The sequence below is a fragment of the Protomyctophum parallelum genome (assembly GCF_964188405.1).
Source record: "Protomyctophum parallelum genome assembly, chromosome: 8".
Classification (NCBI taxonomy): Eukaryota; Metazoa; Chordata; class Actinopteri; order Myctophiformes; family Myctophidae; genus Protomyctophum; species Protomyctophum parallelum.
The window spans coordinates 19,375,975-19,400,009 of record NC_139703.1 but is presented as its reverse complement, the minus strand read 5'-3'; the positions used below and the strand labels follow the sequence as shown (position 1 = coordinate 19,400,009).

Genomic DNA, 24,035 nt, shown 5'->3' with positions numbered 1-24,035 from the left:
GGTATGAAATTGTAATATAAACTAAAAGTTTGGAACATAACATTTAATGGCCTGCTGTCTCTTGCTGTCTTGGATACATACAGTATGACATTGGAAAACAGGGTCATCCTGCGTTTACGTTATTTTGACCACTAGATGTCCATAAATTGTCACTTTTTACGTTTATTTATCACAGATGATGTATGCATGCCCTAGCAGGCGTTATTAGAAACATATCACCATCACATTGCTTCTGAAACTCTGTTCAAAACACCAGCATTTGTTAACAAATTATTGATTCCTTTTCCACGACCTCAGTCGGATTATTAGCACTATTTATAGTTCCTGTGTATAAATGTTATTCTTTCTTGCATTGTACATTCCACAAATATTTTGAATGTGTTTGTTGGAGGAGATTAATTAATTAGCAAACACTCCTAATGTCAGCTGACATAACTGTCTTGGCAGTAAAATGTAGTTTAGAATTCCTAACTGTTGCCGTTTGACAGAGACATTATCAATTAAATAATTGGCAACTGGTCCCAAGAAAATAATCAATATGATTTTGGAATTGGAAGTCTCACTGTGTAATACCACTCTGTAGTGTACATCTGTGTAAACCTCAGCCCTTCCCTTTGCCTTTCAAGGACCCTGAACTAAATATGGACATGCACAGGATTTCAAAGAATGTCCTAGACTCCCAATCCAATTTGATCATTCATGTGAGACTATATCGCAGTCCGTCACTCGTACCGCTCGCTAACACAAGGCACCCCTGTGAGCCCAGCCTCATGGTGCCAGGATTGATGCCTCTGGTGGCTTTGGGACACAGGACATGATAGGACAGCAGGGTACCATCTGCTTTGGCCTATGGGAATATTCCTCATTCCTCTGTGGGAGACAAGAAACACTTTTTATGTGGGTAATATGTGTTTTTAGATATTTCAGTATTTCGAAGTGTCCATGGGCTCCATGACGTCAGCTTCCTCTGTCCACGGCTGTGCGCGAAGATGTGCCTGCGCTGTTACTGAGACAACATGTAGTCCAAGGACTGTCTAAAGAGGACGAGACGCGGAGACCGTTCGGGCGACGCCATGTTGCTCCATGGCAGGAAAGAAACATGCGCAGTTGAGACCAGGAAGTTGTACAAATCCGTCCTCTTTAGACAGTCCTTGATGTAGTCCAGAAAGGAAGTGAGCCCATGGACATGGAAATACTGAAATATCTAAGAACACATATTACCCACATAAAGACCACATGAAGGAAAGTATTTCTTGTCTCCCAATTAAAATTGTCTCCATTCAAATAAGATCTGGTTGCACAAGGCCCTTTAAAAAACATGCAGTTTTGTCCCGACCCAACCCTTCGTGTTCAGGTTTGGGCTTAAAAGGTGGCATAGTCAGAGGAAACAGTAATTTCAGGTACGATCTCAGCATCACCACTAATCCCTTACACTTTTCACACCCCTTGTTAGTATAATTTGTATTGACTCAAAGGAGATTAATGCATAATGCTTGCATGGGGAAAACCTATCCTTTGCCTCTATGATTATTAATTTTAAGACCGTCCTTGTTCATTTCTCATGGTATTGTTGCAGAGCTCTCAGGTTTGTATTAGTTTGCAGTTTGACGTTTTAATGAAAATGATTACTCAATTTATAAAAGCATCCATAGACAAAATGACAATTGATGTGAATGTTTGCTTTTATCGATTGACATGCCATTCATTACGTCACCCCAGATATTCTAATGATAGATTAGATTGTATTCTCTCTCTCTCTTTCTTCTTTCTTTCTTTCTTTCTTTCTTTCTTTCTTTCTTTCTTTCTTTCTTTCTTTCTTTCTGTCAACTGGATCTCATTCACAGCGAGTCCATCAGGTCATAAATAGTGGTCCACCACAGTCGGCGTATGTGCCAGGAAAAACATTTTCCGTCCAAGGCGTACTTGCAGCTTTATCGCATCCTTATTCAATCTTTCGCAAGAGCCAAGAGGAGATCGAAGCAGCCTCTCAGAAACACACAGGGTATTATTTTTGCCATCCTAATATATCACATTATAAAAGACTTTTCAGATCGAGAGCCAATCCCTGGTACAGGTTTGAGTGCAGAAGGGTTCTAACTTCTAGCAGTTTGCTGCTGGCTAGTGTTTAATGGAAAGGCACTTTCGGTCCTATGTAGCTTAATCGCAGCCTGATGGAATGCCTTGGTTGATTGCTCCTACTACGCTCACTGCCTTTTAAGGATACATCTGCCTGGACCCTTGGCCTTGCACAGCAAAACAGATGGAGAGCACACAAAACACTTAGCAATACTCTGCAAATATATCCCTGCACTATAATAATGTTTTCCAGTACGTTTACCTACTGTAAACACATAGAATATAATGTCTAGTCTAGTGTGTTGCAGTTACAGTAAGCAGTGTTTACATTAAGCAAATATGCCAGGGAGCTTTTTTCATTGTATAGATACATTTGCAGGTTTGGTTTTTATCATAGGTTAAACCCATTTTGGGCGGGAACCCCTTTTGGCATTATGTTATACTTTAGCTATTGAAAAATAGCAGATCTACAAGCTCATAGCACAGCCAGGTCTGCTTTTTTTGAAAAAGCCTCACATCTTTGAATATATTGTTACAGAGTGAACATTTTAACTCAAATCTTTGAGTTATATATATATTTAAAAAAAAATCAGATGGGGGGGGCGGAGGCATATTACATATGATTTTTGGGGTCCTTGACATGAAATATTGAGCACCACTGATACAGAAACATAAGGTTTTTCAGAAAACTATCAAGATTTTGAAGACATTTTAAAAACTTCGACGTCAGGCCTAAATGGGTTCAGCCATCCTGATAACTGGACGTTCCCAAGAGTGGCGGCAGTGGGTCTCTGAGAGGCTCACCCAGGGGCATCCCCGAAACCCTCCCCCATGGTCTCACACAGGGGCATCCCCGAAACCCTCCCCCATGGTCTCACACAGGGGCATCCCTGAAACCCTCCCCCATGGTCTCACCCAGGGCATCCCCGAAACCCTCCCCCATGGTCTCACCCAGGGCATCCCCGAAACCCTCCCCCATGGTCTCACACAGGGGCATCCCTGAAACCCTCCCCCATGGTCTCACACAGGGCATCCCCGAAACCCTCCCCCATGGTCTCACACAGGGGCATCCCTGAAACCCTCCCCCATGGTCTCACACAGGGCATCCCTGAAACCCTCCCCCATGGTCTCACCCAGGGCATCCCTGAAACCCTCCCCCATGGTCTCACACAGGGCATCCCTGAAACCCTCCCCCATGGTCTCACACAGGGGCATCCCCGAAACCCTCCCCCATGGTCTCACCCAGGGGCATCCCCGAAACCCTCCCCCATGGTCTCACCCAGGGCATCCCTGAAACCCTCCTCCATGGTCTCACACAGGGGCATCCCTGAAACCCTTCCCCATGGTCTCACACAGGGCATCCCCGAAACCCTCCCCCGTGGTCTCACCCAGGGCATCCCTGAAACCCTCCCCCATGGTCTCACCCAGGGCATCCCCGAAACCCTCCCCCATGGTCTCACCCAGGGGGGGCATCCCTGAAACCCTCCCCCATGGTCTCACCCAGGGGCATCCCCGAAACCCTCCCCCATGGTCTCACACAGGGCATCCCCGAAACCCTCCCCCATGGTCTCACCCAGGGGGGGCATCCCTGAAACCCTCCCCCATGGTCTCACCCAGGGGCATCCCCGAAACCCTCCCCCATGGTCTCACACAGGGCATCCCCGAAACCCTCCCCCATGGTCTCACCCAGGGCATCCCCGAAACCCTCCCCCATGGTCTCACCCAGGGGCATCCCCGAAACCCTCCCCCATGGTCTCACCCAGGGGCATCCCCGAAACCCTCCCCCATGGTCTCACCCAGGGCATCCCTGAAACCCTCCCCCATGGTCTCACACAGGGCATCCCTGAAACCCTCCCCCATGGTCTCACCCAGGGCATCCCTGAAACCCTCCCCCATGGTCTCACCCAGGGGCATCCCCGAAACCCTCCCCCATGGTCTCACCCAGGGGCATCCCCGAAACCCTCCCCCATGGTCTCACCCAGGGCATCCCTGAAACCCTCCCCCATGGTCTCACACAGGGCATCCCCGAAACCCTCCCCCATGGTCTCACCCAGGGCATCCCTGAAACCCTCCCCCATGGTCTCACACAGGGCATCCCTGAAACCCTCCCCCATGGTCTCACCCAGGGCATCCCCGAAACCCTCCCCCATGGTCTCACCCAGGGGCATCCCCGAAACCCTCCCCCATGGTCTCACCCAGGGGCATCCCCGAAACCCTCCCCCATGGTCTCACCCAGGGCATCCCTGAAACCCTCCCCCATGGTCTCACACAGGGCATCCCCGAAACCCTTCCCCATGGTCTCACCCAGGGCATCCCCGAAACCCTCCCCCATGGTCTCACCCAGGGCATCCCCGAAACCCTCCCCCATGGTCTCACCCAGGGGGGGCATCCCTGAAACCCTCCCCCATGGTCTCACCCAGGGGCATCCCCGAAACCCTCCCCCATGGTCTCACACAGGGCATCCCCGAAACCCTCCCCCATGGTCTCACCCAGGGGGGGCATCCCTGAAACCCTCCCCCATGGTCTCACACAGGGCATCCCCGAAACCCTCCCCCATGGTCTCACCCAGGGCATCCCCGAAACCCTCCCCCATGGTCTCACCCAGGGGCATCCCCGAAACCCTCCCCCATGGTCTCACCCAGGGGCATCCCCGAAACCCTCCCCCATGGTCTCACCCAGGGCATCCCTGAAACCCTCCCCCATGGTCTCACCCAGGGCATCCCCGAAACCCTTCCCCATGGTCTCACCCAGGGCATCCCCGAAACCCTCCCCCATGGTCTCACCCAGGGCATCCCTGAAACCCTCCCCCATGGTCTCACCCAGGGCATCCCTGAAACCCTCCCCCATGGTCTCACCCAGGGCATCCCTGAAACCCTCCCCCATGGTCTCACCCAGGGCATCCCTGAAACCCTCCCCCATGGTCTCACCCAGGGGCATCCCTGAAACCCTCCCCCATGGTCTCACCCAGGGCATCCCTGAAACCCTCCCCCATGGTCTCACCCAGGGGCATCCCTGAAACCCTCCCCCATGGTCTCACCCAGGGGCATCCCCGAAACCCTTCCCCATGGTCTCACCCAGGGCATCCCTGAAACCCTTCCCCATGGTCTCACCCAGGGCATCCCTGAAACCCTCCCCCATGGTCTCACCCAGGGCATTGCCAAAACTGAAGCGGGTATCTGGGGGCCTGGCACCTCCACCTCCCCCTTCCCCATGGATAACAAAGGGCCAGTCTCCAGCAAGAGCTAAAGGGAACAACTGCTCGCCTCCATCAGGGGGAGCGATAAGCACCAACTGAAGAAGGTAACGGATATAAGATGAATATATAGGATGATTAAGTAATAAGTATAGGCCTATCTGTAGTATATATTCATGTGCACACATAAAGTACATTCCTGTTCATATCTATATCTTCAACAGGTTCCTGTGCCAAAGTGGTTGCAGTAATAGTCCCATTGGAATGGAGAGCGAAACGGGAGACAGGTATAGAGAATAGACAGCTCACCTGCGGTTTACATAAGGCATAACAAACAGCTCAACGTGTCCTCATGTGCAGTTCTTAAACACTGTCTGTCACAGAGCAGTGTGGTGACATAGACAGATTAATGTAAGGAAATACTGAGTCAGTTAGTTGGACGAGCTCTTGGCCCTTACTATCATAAGGGACATTGTAGAGAATGTGTGATGTAGCTGGACCTGTCATAGCAAACTTCCGAAAATGCCAGGAGGTTTTCTTTGTGGTTGTTTCATCATTTCATCATTATATATATATATATATATACTAGAATTTCGCCACTCATCCCAGAGTTACGTTGCCGCGCACTATGGGAAGAAGGAAATTGCGGGAGTTGACTCCACATGTAGTAACGGATGGGTTATTAGTTATTATGTGTCCTTGTCCTTATTAGTGTAGTGTAGTGTAGTCAACACGTTATGGCTCATACACACTGCCCGGTATTTGCTCCGATTATGCTGTCGGGGAGCATTTTTGGCACTGGCCGACAAAACCCCTGATCTGACGTTAAGCGGTGCCCAAAAGTTATAGATCACAAAGGCTTTGCAGGTAGAGCACATGACATGGCCCTAAAAATATATATATAATTTTAATATAAAAAACTATTTTTGCATCTGCCGCTTGAGATGACCTGAGATGACTTGATTGATTGACATAAAAAAAGAAAGGTACCTTTCAAAACCTATAGAAGTCAGCCTGGTACAGACGAAGGTGACACCACTGTATGTAGCCTCAATTACATTTTGTAACTATTTTCTGCAATGGGATGATAGTTTTATTTGGTGGGTATATGAGCTGCTCGTTTTGAAAGTAGCTCTGAAGTAAAAAAAAGTGTGGGCAGCCCTGGTATAGATGAATATATATATATTATATATATATATATATTCATTCCGTGGGTAAATCCCCGTAGGCTACCCACATATTGGTAGCCTATATTAGCCCAATATTGGCGTTATGCATTTCACTTGAATAATGTTGTGTGCGCACGTGCGCGTGCGGAGAAAGACAGAGTTATTTAATGAAAGTGAAGATTATAACGTCCTGTATTGGTAGCCTATATTAGCCCAATATTGCCGTTACGCATTTCACTTGAATAATGTTGTGTGCGCACGTGCGCGTGCGGAGAAAGACAGTTATTTAATGAAACTCAAGATTATAACGTCCTGTCTCGCTGCCGCGGCGCCGCCGTGTATAGCCTGCGTGTGTGTGTGTGTGTGTGTGTGTGTGTGTGTGTGTGTGTGTGTGTGGTGTGGCGAGAGAGAGAGAGGCGTGGCGAGAGAGAGAGAGATCGTGGCTTCCAGGCGTGCGTGTGTGTGTGTGTGTGTGTGTGTGCAAGCCAGGCGTGCGTGTGCGTGTGTGTGCAGGCGTGTGTACTCGGCAGTTGGCTGGCAGGCAAAAATAGCCAAAGCGATCCGTGTAATCGTAATATTTAGGCACAAACAAACTACTGACAAAGTACAATGTTGATGTAACTAAGAGATTCGCTGAGTGAGTTATATTTTAAATACAGAGATTTAGAAGGAATAAGCAAAATCGTGAGGCTACAATTCCTCCCCTTCCTTGTTTCTCTTCTCCTGCGGGAGATCAGAATCAGATTCTGAGAGCTAGTGTGGGCCTATTAGAAGACAGGGCAGTGTTGCCAGGTTTGCGAATTGTAAGCGAGTCATAGTGTGTGTTGAATGGCATTTGAATGGCATTTGTGGGCTTGTGAATGAATTTTCTCACATGTAATTTGTGCTCACTTGCATAGACCTGGCGAATTTAGCGTGGTGAAAGGGCAACAGTGTTCCGGGGGTGTGGGTGCTTCGGGCGATAATGTTTGTAGTAAACAAATGCATTGGCGGCGTGAGTGTGGAAGGGAGGCATTTTTGGTGGCAGTGCCAGTGCCAGTGTTTGGCGGGTGGTGTTGAGTTTTGACGTTCGGCGCGATAGGAGGAGATAGGTCCCGAACACTACGAATGTAAGTGTGTAAGATGGTGTTGTGGGTGTTGCAATAGTGACATAGCTGTTGTGGCTTTGGGTTTCTTGCCATGTGTTGGGTACAAGTTCTCACTTGTTAATATATATATATATATATATATATATATATATATATATATATATATATATATATATATATATATATATATATATATATCGTGTGGTTAAGCAGAAGAAAAATAAATGAGTGAATCAAAGTTTGTGTGTGTGTGTGTGTGTGTGTGTGTGTGTGTGTGTGTGTGTGTGTGTGTGTGTGTGTGTGTGTGTGTGTGTGTGTTTGTTTGTTTCATTGTCAAATCTCAAGACAATCTCAGGCAAGAGTTTACCTAGCTCTGGTCCATAGCTCTAATGCGTTTTAAATTTAAAGCTATGTTGCTCTCGACTAACGCCGCTCGCATGAATGCAGACCAGCCTCTCATCTTTGGTGCTATACTCACCAAAACAAAGGCAGGTTGTGTCATTAGAAAGCCTACTTTCCTCAGAGCACTCTGAGCCCCCCACCACATGTATAAACGGTACTTTTTGGCCAGAAAGAGGCCAAGAGGCTGGTCGTTTTTCATGCGAGCGGCGGAAGTCGAGAGTAACATAGCTCAGTCTAAATGCAACGCATTAGAGCTATGGACCAGAGCTAGAGTTTACCCACATGCATTACCGTACATTACACTTACACACATTGGAAAGCAGGCATTAGAACCTGTTCAATTATGAAAGACTTGGTAGGATGGACGTTTTCAGAAGGAAGGGATGGCTGGCCTTTAGTATCTTATCTGATATTCTGTGTTATTCTAGGCTGGATTTTTGGATATCTTAGTTAGATAGTCTTACATAATAAATCTACACGTCTTATCGTTGGGGATTTATGAAGTAACTAATGGCTTCTATCAGCAATGTACAACTGTTTTGTTGACTTATTCCATACTTTAAAATGAATGTAATTTCTAATCTAATGTGATAAAATGTTCCAAGTGGCACTCTGCTGATGTTATGTTTAATATGGAATGATTACCTTACACAGCCTGTATACCTTCAATAAAATTATACTGGTATGTTCACAACTTCACATGGCAAGTCACAACTTCAATGCTGTAAGCCTGAATGGAACAATATCACAAGTGATTATATCTATGCACAACTATGTAGAATTATGGGATGTGTCTAATAGCTAAATATATAGTCCCACATTGCTGGATTTATCCATCACAGGTGTGTTCCTTTTATACTGAGCAGTCTTATATTATTTTTGTTACACATTATTTTAGTTTGATCTTTGCCCATGTCATACCAAAGAAAAATGGGATCTAGTGCCTTCCTGCTTGGCACTCAGCATCAATGGTTGGATTGGGGGTAAGTTCCTGCGTCATGTCCAGGGGGTGTACTTAATACGTATACTTCAAGCTGCCTCACGCTACAGAAACATGAGATAGGCTCCTGCCCCTATGGGCCTCATGGCTCGGCAAGGCTTACTTACAAAAATACACATTTTCATTTTTTGTTTTTAGGATATCCTTTAGACTATCACCACCCTGACATTCAATATTCAGTGGGATTGTGCAACCTCAAAAATACTTTTGTGAACCTCATGAGCAGCAGATATAAGTATGAGGAAAAAAGGGAACAAAATGGAACGTTGGTGGAAATGAATGTATTTAAGACACTTGACTTGATTAGCACAGAAGATGAATGCATCGTATCATTGGTACTAGCCAAGTGTGAAGAGTGTTGACCTGACTTCACGGCACTAAATGAGTCGTATAACCTTTTCATCTGGCAGTCTGTGTAATGTACAGGATTTCTCCATCATCACATATAGCTCTCCTCCAGCAGCCGGGAGCTCATAGTAACTATCTGCTGCTGCTGTTGCTGTCAAAACACGGACCCTCTCCTTCACACCACATGGATGGCACCCATGCAGTGCTGCCAGCAGACCAGCAAACCATCCAGCCAGCACTGGGGAGAGAGAGAGAGAGAGAGAGAGAGAGAGAGAGAGAGAGAGAGAGAGAGAGGGGGGGGGGGGGGGGGGAACACTCAACAATCCAGTTCTATTGCTCTGCCTCAGCCTCTGCATCCATGAAATGCCTATATTTGGTCATTTCTCCATGTTGACTTGGTCTGCGGTCCATTCCTTCCCCGTTCCGTTCCTAATAACGGGCTGTTCTCCAACGGTATACGTCTGTCTGTATTTCGGCTACAGCTCCTCTCTGACCAACAGTACTGAAGCCATGGAAGAGGGAAAAAAGGGTGAGGAATTTGATAATGCCCTTTATCAATGGTGAGGTTATATCAGTTTGTTAGATCAATTCTTGGAGCAAACACAAACATTTCTTGCAGCTCATACGCCGGTATAAAAACCACTAGCTAGAAGGTAATCCAATTAGAGAATGTATAAGAAAGAATGTATATTATTGTAATTGTAGAGTTCTGTACTTAAGTGCAGGGACGTGCACACATAGACATCAAAGGGAGCTTCAGCCCCTGCCCTTTTACCCGTCTGTAAAACAACGACCCTTTCCAGACCACGAAGGAATGTAGCATTTACTACATGGTTCAAAAGCTATTCTCCTGAATGCTGCCTTCCGGTATATTATACCGGAAGGCAGCATTCAGGAGAATAGCTTTTGAAATCCATGTCGTTATACACCTGCATCTCCACTAGCTAAAGACTGCTGGGTTGTGCCGAGAAAATAGCTGATCTACAAGCTCTCAAGCTTGTAGATCTGCTATTTTCGCTATTTTTGTCCAAAAGTGCCCCCTTACGGAATTTTAGCCCCTAGCTGCCTCTCTAACACTCTCTGCACGTCCCTGCTTCAGTGGACTGGGAATCAAGTACACATCATGTCAAGGAGGATCCTCAAATGAATGTGTTTGGCTGCGGACCGCGACCCGACTACGGATAAGCGTTTGAAGATGGATGGATGGATGGATGGCTGCAGACCATCTGAAAACATTTTGGCCACATGCAGCGGCCACGCTATACAAGAGAAGATTTGTGTTAAAAAGTTTCAATATTGAAACATTTCCACAATTCAAGATTTTCCTATCTGATATAAAAGCTCACGTGTCGCACAACTATTTTGGAATAAATATAAAATAGATAGTAGATTTTCCTGAGGACCCCCCTAGCTGGAAACCCCCCCCCCCCCCCCCCCCAAGGACCTCTAGACCACGATTTGAGAGAACCACGCTACAGTAGCCTACTTAATCGAATATAATTACTCTAGTTGTGCTTTCATGTGAAATGTACCCATTCTGCAAACTGTTAATACATACTTCAATCAGTCAATCAATCAATCAATCAATCCAACTTATTACAATCTGCTGAACCAATAATGTTTATATTTGAACGGTTGTTTATTTTTGTCATTTAGAATCCTGCATAAACTGTGGAAATCTAAAATGACATACAATTGGGCTGTCAGTCAGCTTCAGAAATTCTTACTGTGGGAAGAAAAATAAATGACTGAATCAAAGTTAGTTGTGTGCGTGCGTGCGTGCGTGCGTGGGTGCGTGCGTGCCAGCGCCGGGGGGGGGGGGGGACTATAATTATTGTGCGGAGTGTCCCTTTAATATACAGTGTTGCGTCATTCATTCGTTGGTAACCTAACGGTCTTCGTCGTACAGTGACGTCAGAGGGAACAGCTAGAGAACAAAATGGAGGAGTATGCGAGGGAGCCGTGGTGAGTCCCACTTCTAAATACCGGTAGATCATAATGCTGTTTGCAGCGTCTCTCTCAACCACTCCATTAACTTAATTAATTAGTTGATGAAGCTTTAGATTGTGTATTCGTTCCGTTATCCGTGGTGCTGGGGGTCCGGGCACCACCAGCCCGGCTGGTTGCTGAATGCTAACATACATCATGTTGATCACGTTGCTTCATGGTGACCTTGTCGCCTGGGTGCTATCCACCTGTTTACACTTAGTAATAACTGTCACCTCCATTATTTTATGATAACTTTGAAAAGCACTGAACGTGTACCACTAAACTCACGGTTAGGCGAGTTGAAAGACAAGCAGGTGGTGAACTGTTTTCTAGACGAAACCTTTCCTTCGCAGTGCTAACGTTAGCTACATTAGCTTCCCTTTAATGTTGTGTTGTTTACTGTTTTTGTATGTATGTGGCATTGTGGCTGAAACGGCCTAACAACGTGAACAAACATCGGCTTGTTTTGATGTCCGGTTGGGTTACTGTACTATTTAGATTATGACATGGGTTTTTACTTGATGTCTCACTTCACTGTAGTGGCCTTCAGTCTTCTCCAAAGAGCAAGGAGACCGGTCAGTTATATCAGGGCCAGCCAGCCAGACAAGTCTTAGCCAACACTAGCCCCTTTCGGGACCCTACGTAAAACTTTTTTGATATTTTGTTTTGTTTTACGTTGGGTCCCTACTCGCTAGTGTATTTTCGTATGGAAATTCCTAAATGCGGATGTGGAGATTCTCTCTAAAATAGGCCCCGCGGCATGTGCCGCCATTATTTTCCTTGAGTTATTCTTAATTCGGTAACTTTAAGTAGCTATACACCCCGGTGCGAATATCTCCTGTGGCGCGGAAGCCGTTAAGTATTTTTAATCTTTGTTTGACCGATTTGGTCGCTTTATTTCTTCTTGTTTGTTTACCGTTTATTGTACCGCCTCCCGGTGTGCGGTTGGCTTGTGAGGCTACGTCCCTGCCTCTGATCTGCTGTGTCATAGCTATAGCGCCACTAGCTAGCCAGATAGGCGGTACAATGAGGTGTCAATAAACAAGAAGAATCCAAGCTTCCAAATCGGGCAAACATATATTAAAAATACTTAACGGCTTCCGCGCCACAGGAGATATTCGCAAAGGTATGTATGTGTACTTATACTTTACATATTCAGAAAGCCTCATACTGAAGAATATCGTCAAAGAGCGCGGGGACGCGTTTTAACATGTAAACACGAGCCAGTAAATGTTTTAATCAGGTGGCATGGACGACGAGGAACAGGACCCAATGCACTGGGTCGAACAAATGTCAGAAACTTCAGTAGCATTTGGGTTCTGCTTGGAGGGCTAAGCCAACACATAACATGTGTACTCAAAGCTCTAGCCTTCTTAGTAGCCTTGATGTCCCAGGGCAGGCAGTGCTCTCTGCTCTGCTTGCTAACTGCAATTAACCCAAATCGGTTACAGTAACGTACTGTTACCGATTTGGGTTCATTGCAGTTAGCAATAGCAACTCGGTAACCTTGGATCATTGTTTACTTGGTCGGTTAGAGACCTAATAATAGCATCAACAGTGTTAGCCCTGCAGGACTTGACTGTCATGTCATTCACATGAGACGATTTTGACAGTCATGTTTCAGGGCTACAATGTGTGTATCGGGAGTGAAGCTTTTTGGGTATAGATACATATTGAATTAATAATGTCTGCTGCTTGTGTATCTCAGCAAATGTTTGTATTGGTGATCTCCATCTATTTACAAATTAACATTGAATGCCATTATACGTGTGTGCGCGCACACACACACACACACACACACACACACACACACACACACACACACACACACACACACACACACACACACACACACACACACACACACACACACACACACACACTCACTATTGCTCCAAAATTGGACTGTGATATACTGTGATTATACTGAGATCTAGCTCCATGCTAGCCAATGTTGGGTTGTACAATATGTTGTCAATTAGCAATCTTTATTATGGGTTTCTTATTATGCTCCTTTAAATGAGGAAAAGGGATTTGTGTCTATTTACACAAACACATAAATTAACAAAGGTGAATGAACCGGTAGCAAGACCACTCGCCCCGTTTCTGTTTTCCTCCCAGAATTTTCCACAGTGAGGGGTGGGAGAGGCTGGACAGCAGACGGCTGGACTTTGAATTTCTCTAACTATAAACTTTCATGACAGCAGACAGCCTAAGTACAAATATAATTTATGAAAAGCTACTACATTGAAGTCTGTTCACAGAAGTTGTTGTAGGCTATGTGGGGATTATCTGACGAGGTACCATCTGAGTGTGCAAAACCTTACATGTACTAAATTGTTTATAGGGTCAATATAAGTAAAATAATATAGCCTTTCTACAGGAGTGTCTTTTTATATTTTTCCAAAAAGAATACAAACAGCCAATAGCATATTACAAAGTCATCCCCCTCACTGGTGACAATTCCGGGAGGAAAAACAGGCAAGCACCGAGGCGAGTAGTCCGGTATTCAATGAACCACTCCTGTTGCATAGCTTTTGGAAATCAGATTTGTGTAGGGATGCTAGCCCCTCCTATATGCAGCTTTCTGTGTGTTCCACGGATTTGAGGATAAAAAGTGAGGACAGAAAATTGAGGATGCCAATTGTGTTTGGCCGGGATGTGAATGATGTATGATGAATCATGATGTATGATGAATCACATGAGTGTGATTCTTTTTTCTGTGAATGTAATGCTGTCTGTGCACACGCGTGTGGCCGAGGAACACACATTATGATGCCATCGCCCTGTATCGTCAATGGCCAAATAAATATTTGATGAAGGGATATAATAACTTTTGTATTATTTCTGTATATCAGTAAAATCTAGACATTGAGGGATTTTTTTATCAACTAACCGGTTAATCGATCGATAACCTCATCAAAACGTATCAACTAACTATTCATGCATTAATGGATAATTCACGTCCCTAATACTAGTATTACTAATAGACGTTTCCAACACTGTTGCAGTGTTTATTTATTTAACAGGGACAATACACAATAATCAACACGTCATTTTGCAAATCCATGTAAATGAGCCAGAGTTAGCCATAGGCTAATTTTCATCTGTAGTCCCTGAGCAGGCTCTTAAAAGTGGTAAAAAAAAATACAAACACAAACATACAATACAAAAACAAGTAAACATACTACAGGGGGAAGGACAATGCAGTGAATAGTGACACCAGTGATACAGTATCAGTAGTGACATAAACGTGGACCCAAGCTGTTCTCTTCCTAATGTTTGTTTGTTTGGTCTTTTAGCCCCTGGAGGATTGTGGACGACTGTGGGGGTGCCTTCACAATGGGAGCCATCGGAGGCGGTATTTTCCAGGCTGTCAAAGGGTTCCGAAATGCACCTTCTGTAAGTGGGAGATATATAAGTATAACAAAGACATTCTTTGTATTTTAATTTATTATTACTGCTGTCAATGTACTGTGTATAACATTTTCGCTTATTTAGTTGTAAGACCTTCCGGAAGTCTTCTATTGGTTTCCGCCATGCTTACTCTGAATCTGATGCGTACGATTCAAACGCTCAGTTAGATTTTCTTTGCCCGCTAGAAAATAAAACATCTGAGAGCAGGTTCCCCCGACCTTTTGCTTTTTGGATATGATGTGCGAAGGTAAGAAGAAGGGAATGAGACAGGTCATCATTGGGTCATCAGGGAATGTATGGAATGCACATGCTAATAAAAAGTATTTAAATATTACTTTGATGCTCATATTATTCTTAGGAAGTATTAAGTTGTAACGCATATGCATTCCATAGGGCTGGACCACACATGGACATATCATCAACCTGCGATGGGAGCAGTCCCTATTGATTGAAAGATTCTCTATTTATGAAAGAAATTAAATATTTATGTTTTTCAGAGAAAAAAAATCAAGGTTTTAGGCAAAATTGTGCAGCCCTAATATATATATATATATATATATATATATATCTTCGTATCACCTCTGCTGTTAACAAAGTCGTATGCTATTTAGAATAACCTTATATGCCACATACAGTAGTTGTACAGAGACCTCTTTATATGACATTGGTGCAGGATAATAGTCCTGATTGCTGACACATTACTGTACAAACATATGCACAAAGTATAATGGGAGAGGTATTTTGGGGGCACGGTGGCACAGTTGGTCCTTGTTAGTGCTGTCGCCTCACAGCTAGAAGGTCCTGGGTTCGATTCCCGCTCGGGACGCTGTGGGTGCTGGTGGCGTGTTTCCTCCTCCGCGTCATCAGTGCCCATACCCGAAGGTGGGGTTGGCGAAACGGCCTTTCTGTGTGGAGTTTGCGTGCAGGTGCAGGATAATAGTCCTGATTGCTGACACATTACTGTACAAACACATGCACAAAGTATAATGGGAGAGATATTTTGGGGGCACGGTGGCACAGTTGGTACTTGTTAGTGCTGTCGCCTCACAGCTAGAAGGTCCTGGGTTCGATTCCCGCTCGGGACGCTGTGGGTGCTGGTGGCGTGTTTCCTCCCCCCTGTCAGGTGTAAAAGAGCAACTTGGACACTCAGGCATGAAGGAAGCATGAGTTCAAGTCCGTTGCTCTCCCCATGTCCCCCATATATGGGGACTAGGTTGGTGGAGGGTGTGTAGAGCCCAGGATCACATTAGATAATTGACACGGGTGAAAAATGGGTTACAAAATCGTGGGATAAAAAATATTAATAATGAAAAATAAAGAGGTATTTCACTTTAAAACACTTCTCATTTTAACGAATACTCTGTGTGCACTCAAGACAGTTCTTAACTTGAAGATGTTGAAAATGGATTTTGAAGTTTCATTGGGGTTATATAGGAAGAGGAATAGGAAGTCTGATCAAATATATTAAATATTGAATCATGGAGTGCACACACAAGCGCGAGTGTTAGAGAAGTGTTATAATAGTAGCCCTTTAAGTTGGATGGACTTTGAACGAACGCATGTGTTGTATGTCCCTTGTAGGGGATGAGCCACAGAATGAAGGGTAGCATGACTGCCATCAAGACCAGAGCCCCACAGTTGGGAGGTAAGCATTGTGAACATTATGTTTGCGTCGTTCACTTTGATGAACAAGAATATGAGCGTTTTCATACCGTGCTATATTTTTGGTGTAATGCTGTTTTGCTTGTGTTTGGAAATGTTTCGGTGGATGCAGGTAGCTTTGCTGTATGGGGAGGCCTCTTCTCCATGATTGACTGTGGTCTTGTAAAAGTGCGAGGGAAAGAGGATCCCTGGAACTCGATCACAAGTGGGGCCATGACCGGAGCTATCCTTGCTGCAAGAAGTGAGTTAGATAAACAAGATTTCCAGATAAACAGATGCTAGCTTTAACCCTACAACACAACTCTAACCAATACAGATATCTCATGTAAAGTACATTTAGAGTAAAGTACAGTTATTGAGGCAAAGCAACATCTTAACCATAACCATATTTGTTTTTTATTTAATTGTTGCGCTTCACCGCTCCAATGTCTAGTATGTCTCCATGTATGTACAGTATGTCCTAGTACGCCAATACACACACTCACACACACACTAAGGCTGTTCGCGAACATTCGGGGTTCGAACCTTCGCTCGTTAGGGTTCTAATCTTAATTAATGGGCTTTAACCATTCATTGTTTTTGTCTTTACTCCCCTTTTTTTAACTCAAATATTTATTGGCGAGAATGTCATATGCATAATAAGAGTACTATGTTCATGTTGTGTTTACATGTTACATGTTTAGATGTTATTAATAATCAGGGGGGCACACAACCAGTGCGCATACGTCGTCAAAATGTTTTCTGCGCGTAGATCAAAGGCATTCAAGGTGCATTTGCGCACCAACAGCTGAGTTATGTAGAGAAATCTGACAGGCATTCAAAAGGAACTCAAATGTGATGTTAATGTCCTGTAAGTAGACTTAGAAATACTCTTATTTTGAAGAAGAAGTTGGTTGGGGCACAGGAGCACAGGAAGTCCGTTTCAGAACTAAACAAGCTACTATGACACTTTTCCAAAGTTACATGCTATATATACTACTGGACATCATGGACTAGACTCGATTCTTGATAGTTTCTATTATATTTGGTAGCTGTATTTACATATTCCTTCGGCTACCATGCTAGAGCTGTAAACGCTTGTTTGTGTTCATTATTTGAACTGTAGTTCCATTTCTATTCTGTGTTCTTCTCAGACGGAGCGGTAGCCATGGTGGGCTCTGCAGCTATGGGGGGAATTCTACTGGCACTGATAGAAGGGGCTGGAATCATGCTCACTAGATTTGCTTCCCAACAGCTCCCAACCGGTGAGTGTTTTATTTAAAAAAAGAAATAAAGATGGAGTGCCATGATTTTTTTTCCCACCCTAAAACACGATCATCTGGTCTTATTGTTCTTAAGGAGGGAGATTTTTTTTCCCAAAACGTGTACAGTATTTGTTAAAATGCATGCCCACCAGTTCATTAAGTTTGCCTGGTGGGGGGTGATGGGTGGTGATCCACCTGAACTGAAGCCACACCCACAGCTCTTGTTATATGATAAAGGGGGAGGAGTTAGAGGAGGAAGAAACCCTAAATGCAAAGGGAAGACATCATTGCACATAACAACCACACCAAGGGGTCTAATGAAGTATTGTCACCTCTTAAACAAAAAAAGTACAAAAATCACAGCACTCGATCTTTAAATAAAATAATTGACTTGCTGTAATCCAATATTATTTTCACCAATCTATGTACACGAGTCCACAGAGCGGCAATCATAACTGTGTTAACACATTCACTGGCAGGTATTAATTGATTAATGCCTGCTAAACCGCCAGTGTTTTTCAGTGAAACCCTTATTCTTGCAGGTCCACCGGAACCCGGCGAGACGTGAACCAGATGTAGGAAAATGCTGTATGTTGTGACCCGGAAACTAGATTTTGTGGCCGCGACCAGCGGTTCTTTGGTTGTGGGCCGTTTGAATAATTTAATAATTGAATTGAATTTTGACCAGGGACGCAGTATGGGAAAGGAATTAGAGTTTCTGGTTCCTGATAACGTGGAGGTTTAACGGCAGGCGAAACTTTCACTTCCGGTTAATTTCCTGTTGTATCGGTTGCTTATCGACCTGGAGTCATGCATGCGTTGGCGAAGAGCGCGAACTAGAGTACAAAATATCCTTTAAGTATTAGCTCTGCAATAGAAATGTTGGCACTTGCACGTGGTACCTGGGTTCCACTTTAAATTGACCTTTCGCAACAGCCCCACCCACTATAGTTAACTGTTGGTGTGCACGTTAAATTGTTTGTAAATGGGAGCTAATTCCCCAGCCAGCTTTTATTACGTCATGCTCATTTTGGTTCACCCGCTGAGTCAGAGTTGGCAAGATGCGATGGACGCAGACAGCAAGATGTGACAGACAGGAACAAGTTATCAACGTGAAGCAAAACGAGTGCTCCCTGCCCACGTCTAAGCCGATCGTGTGACTGGCTTGGGAACATCGGTGGCCAAATACATATATTTTTGGGGGTCCTTGACATGAAACTGTTTGAGAACCACTGACATAGAAACATGGTTTTTTTCAGAAAACTGTCATGATTTAGAAGGTCTAAATGGGTTAAATACTTAAGGTTTCCGTCTGTTATTTTCCTTCGCCTCAGGTCCCCAGTTTCCAGAGGAACCCACTCCTGCCCCCATGCCCTCACCTCCCCCCTTTGGCGACTACAGTCAATATCAATGAGGTGACCATCTTCTCTCACGCATCCACTAGGCCCTCTGAATTCCTTGTTGAGGTTACACCGGGAAAATGGAGCAAAACTTCATCATTGAACCCAACTTTACAGACTGTGTCAGAAATGAAGGGAGAGGACAATGCTCACGTTTATTTGTGTTTTGTCTTTTTAGAGCCATGTACAGACTTGCCTTTTTGCCATCCTCAGACTTGTCAATTTGCATCTAGTTCTCCCAGGCGGTGGTTAAAATATCTAGGCTTTTGTGATAAGGAAAAGGTTGTTGGTTTATGGAGTTGCATATTATTTTGTAACCATGCAATGTATGTTTGGCTCTACAAGATGCCGTTCACCGATGGATAATCTCCAGCTGGTGTTGAACCTAGCATAGTCATGTCACAGATGGACCCAAATAAAATTGTACCATGTCTATTGTATGTATATACAGTAAAAGCTTACCGCATGTACACGTACTGCTCATTTGCCTTAATGATATCAGTCATGTCACCCGCTTGTGTTGGCCCCGTTTTGTAAATTTCTTACACGATGTTGGCCTTTTTAACTTCATTCAGAGTTATGAAGGCAAACATCCATTACATTCAATTACATCCCTGATGTATTCTTCTTTTTTTATATATATATATAGTGAATTATTTATTATTATTAGTTGTGAAGAATTGTACCGGATAGCTATTTTCAGGCATTACAGTGCCGTTTGTTTGACACCAAGAAAAGGAACGCACTGCTAATGGCGTAGGGTTGATGTTGGATAGGAAGGATGGCATTGGCAGTACAAATGTATGGACAAACTCAAGCAAGGGTGTTGATGCACATTAAATCTGTATGACAGATTGAACAATTAAAAAATAATTCTACATTATATCTGTTGTAACGTGTGAATACTGAATACGCACATAATCACTCCCCGTGGAGTGATGGGTATGCACAATTGGATCACTTGAATGCTATTTCATCCTTCGATCTGCAAGTTTACAGGGACTTGAAGACCTGTTATTATAATTTTTGTACGTTTTTGATCATTTCCACCATACAATGACGGTCATGCCAAAATAGGGCATGCCAGGTTGAAAGTGATGTATCTGGCTTAGAGGGATTGCACATTTTCCCCACTAGAGGGCAGGCCTCACACACTACTGTAGCAATAAATGATTATTTTCCCCCCTACAATGTAGGGGGGGGGGGAAGCATCATTAGAGGGGATTGCTACAGTAAATGATGATGTGCCTACATGGTTTACTGTGTAATTTGATCTTTAAAGATGTGTTTATAGTCAACACATAAGGGAGCACTTTGCCCTCATTAGCAGGCATTCTTGGTACATGTGTTGTCTCTTGACTTGGACCCAAGACCCCGAAGGCACGCACAAACACGCAGCCTACTTGCAGGTGAAGGACACTGGGTGGATGGAAGGAATACAAGAAGACTCGCCCCCGTTTCTGTTTTCATCCCAGAATTTCCCCCAGTGAGGGGTGGGAGAGGCTGGACAGCAGACGGCTGGACTTTGAGTTTCTCTTAACTGTAAACTTTCATGACAGCATTATAAATATTAATATAATTTATGAAAAGCTATTACAGTGAAGTCTGTTCGCAGAAGTTGTTGTAGGATATGTGGGGATTATCTGACGAGGTACCATTTGAGGGGGCAAAACCTTACATAATTATACTAAATAATACTAAATAGTTTATAGGGTCAATATAAGTAATATAATATAGCCTTTCCACTGGAGTATCTTTTTATATTTTTCCAAAAAGAACACAAACAGCCAATAGCATATTACAAAGTTATCCCCCTCACTGAGGACCCCCCTCACTGAGGAAAATTCCGGGAGGAAAAACAGGCACGCACCGGGGTGAGTCTTCTTGTTACCGATGGAAGAGGACCTCGTTTGCTGAACGTAATGCAGATTTATGTCGTGATTTAATTATGATACCAGTTTTAGAGTTCTGAGATTTATTGGGTTATGGATTTGTGGGTCGTGCACTCACATTTGTATGGGTCTCTATTTATTTGGTAAATTACTTTATTGCATTAACAAATGACAACGTTTCGATCTATTTGCTCCCTATTTGTTTCCTACATTTTGTTTTTAATTCTTTCAAAATATTTAAAACAATTCCCCCATTTTTCATGAATGAACATTTTGCATACAAATTTCATGAAGAAATAAAAGAAATGTAATTAGAAAACAAATGTTTAAGAAGTAGTGAACATAGACGATCTACAAGCTCACTACACAGCGATTTTCACTAGTTTGGCTCCCGGAGAAACATCACATTTCTCTTTTGGGTCACAGGCTAAAAGGTTTGGGTTGGCATAATGCACAGAAATCCTCTGATTAATCTTGAGTATGTTGTACAACTCTTAATTTGTACACTCGCACAGTTCCAAATGAATAAATGATTACTGAGGATTTTACTGTGTTATGGTGATTACTAGGGATGATAAACATTACACCATTAATTGACATTCTTTGATACATTTCACCAGAAATCTGGCCGAGCTTGTTAAATGAATGTGGAGCTGCATGCTTTGTAGTAGGCTACATATATGTAACATATTTAAAAATGCATAACACAGCCTTTTCATCTTCACTCCTACTTAATTATTATTTCTCAGTGTTTTATACTATTTAACCACTTGAACCCTACGGTACCTATTCTGGGGTGAACATTTGGAAAATAGATCTACAAGCTCACAAAGCTTCATGTTGCAACATGCTGTGAGATCTGCTATGTTTTCGGGCAAAGACACAGTAGTAGACTGTAGGGAAATACAAGAGGGCCTAGTATAGGACCCCTGATTGCAAATGATCATATTTTGAACTCTCTGAGACTCTCTGTACAAATGGAACCAAATGGACCCTAACGGGTCGGGTCCATTTGGTTCCATTTGTACACTCAGAATTAAAATAACATTGATTTTACAATATAAATTGGAGGTTGCAGAGATAGAAATGCCATTAAATGGGGGTCCGTAGACTAATGTATGTCAAACTGGGGGTCCTTGAAATTAAATGGGTTGAGAATCACTGCTATAGCCGTAAAAATCTTCTCTTATGGGGGGTCCCTGGCATATTTCAAATGGGTGTCCGCGCCACGCCGGACACTAATTAGTGTCCATTTGGGGGTCTTTGACATGAAAAAGTTTGGGAAAAAGGAATACTCACATGTTTTACTTATGTAACGTATCAATACGGCAAGTATTGTAAAAGTCCGGAATTCAAAATCTACTGGAGTACAATTTTTTTTACAAAAGTAATTGCATCAGAATGTACTTAAAGTACCAAGAGTATAGCCTACTAATTATTAAATAAATCAATTAATAAATCAAGTGTATAACATCTTCAGCTGCTGAAGTGGTTAATGCATGTTTTGTAATAATCAATCTACAAAGTATTAAGTAACTATAGTAGCAAAGTTTGCTGTAAGTAAAAAAGTACCTAAATTCTTAATTATTATTTTTACTTATACAGTAGGCCTACTTGAGTAAACTTTACAGTTTACACCGCTGATTAGAGAAGTAAAACCAAATGCCTCCCATTTTTAATTGGCGGTGGTGGTGGTGGTGTACTATGGTGCCCGTTTGTTTACGTTTGTATCGCGGATTGGTCCTTTAAGAGAGAAAATGATCGCACTAGTTCCAATGACGTCTACTGCGCACACACCAACGCAGTGTGTACACACACACACACACACACACGCACACACGCGCACACTGAGGCCGGAGGGAAACTGACAATTGCGGAGCGGCGAGAGACAGCCAGCCAGCCAGCCAGAGAGAAGAGAAACGGTAAGTAGCAAAACGGATCAACTTCAAACCAGATTTAAAAGGGACTAAACAAGGGGGTCTGCCTAGTGCCTCCCGGGTGGGATATAACGGACTGCAGACAGAGACCGGGTGTGTAACTGTAATGCATCTCTAACCCTAAACTAACCCCCGGGGTGGGTGGGGGGCACTAATGAAAGCACGCCGGCCTGTACTGTACTGTACTGTGTGGTGTGTGTTTGATTGGGTGTTTTAATAAGGGAGGATAAGGAGAAGTAGCAGGAGACTGGGACTGGGGAGCGAGCTGCCGCTGGGAGACAGAGAGGAGCACTCCCATTTTAGTGAAGGAAGGCCGGGCGGAAGGAAGGAAGGGCAGGTAACGTTAGCAACCGGCTAAAAGTGCTGCCTTTACGAGCTAAAATGTTTGTGTGTTTGTTTTTGTATGAGCCATTTCTTTCATGGCTAGTTCTAATTGCACCAAAAAGGCCACTAGTGCGTGAGGGACTATCCTGCCATGTGTTGGTGTTTTAGGACACAGAATAGCTAGCCAGCTAACTGACTAGCTTAATGTTTTTGATGAATTGAAAATGGTGGGCCCTATTGCAAACCAGTGTAATGCTTTATTATGGTGTCGTCCACTCACATTCAACAGTTTCTTTTGTATTGAGTTGTGCTTGAAATGTACTGTAATTCTGCAAACTGTTAATAAATCAATAGCTAACATGAAGCCAGGGCTAGAAGTGACTCACTGGGGCGGCCCAGTTAGCTAGCTACTTAGCAGTATTTTGCTAACGAGACAGTTAAACGGGGGGGGGGGGGGTAGTTTAGTCGTCTTTTTGCCGGTGTGAATATAAGCATATGCTTTTGGCCGACACATGTATGCTGATCTGGGATGCCCTGGATTAGAGATTAGGGGGGGGGGGTCTTCTTGCGGCTTTATGTGTGGCCCAGGCCAGGGGGGAGGCTCAGATAGAAATGAATAGCATGTGTGGAATGTTATGGAAGCTGTGTTAAAATAGCAAACTGTCCTCCTCGCTCCGTCCGGGGAATGGTCACGGCCGCAAATAGCAGGGAATTATTTGACATGACCTGGTATGATAAAAACGTACTGTACGCTACTGCAGCGAAGACATGGACAGGATTCCTTTTATATGATTTGCGACGTGCGATGACTCATTTTTTGAACTGTTGCTACTACACACACACACACACACACACACACACACACACACCAGCAGCAGCCTGTTGCAGTGATGT

The 24,035-nt window shown here is 44.0% G+C and overlaps 3 protein-coding genes across 8 annotated transcripts in view; all 3 read left to right on the top strand.

The window, feature by feature from the left end:
* The window catches only part of shisa4 (shisa family member 4), a 59,772-nt gene that overhangs the window by 22,047 nt on the left and 13,690 nt on the right, over positions 1–24,035 (top strand). The window lies entirely within an intron of this gene.
* Positions 11,173–19,871, top strand: timm17a (translocase of inner mitochondrial membrane 17 homolog A (yeast)). The gene is made up of 6 exons (XM_083771456.1): positions 11,173–11,241; positions 14,568–14,667; positions 16,264–16,327; positions 16,457–16,585; positions 17,478–17,588; positions 18,923–19,871. Exons 1-6 carry the CDS (start codon positions 11,216–11,218, stop codon positions 19,000–19,002), a joined length of 510 nt encoding a protein of 169 aa, XP_083627582.1. The 5' UTR covers positions 11,173–11,215; the 3' UTR covers positions 19,003–19,871.
* The window catches only part of LOC310863249 (ras-related protein Rap-1A-like), a 43,818-nt gene continuing 42,470 nt past the window's right edge, over positions 22,688–24,035 (top strand). For 2 of the 6 annotated variants that reach the window (XM_083771449.1, XM_083771455.1), the window contains exon 1: positions 22,688–22,802. The gene's annotated coding sequence lies outside the window, so the exon portion shown is untranslated. The other 4 variants (XM_083771450.1, XM_083771452.1, XM_083771451.1 and 1 more) reach the window with 4 other exon arrangements.

Bases quoted from the DNA above. Each gene is read 5' to 3' on its own strand.
- timm17a (XM_083771456.1), top strand. From the start codon at position 11,216: ATGGAGGAGTATGCGAGGGAGCCGTG. The intron at 16,586-17,477 runs GTGAGTTAGATA...TGTTCTTCTCAG, and splicing joins AGCTATCCTTGCTGCAAGAA to ACGGAGCGGTAGCCATGGTG. The intron at 17,589-18,922 runs GTGAGTGTTTTA...CCTTCGCCTCAG, and splicing joins TTCCCAACAGCTCCCAACCG to GTCCCCAGTTTCCAGAGGAA.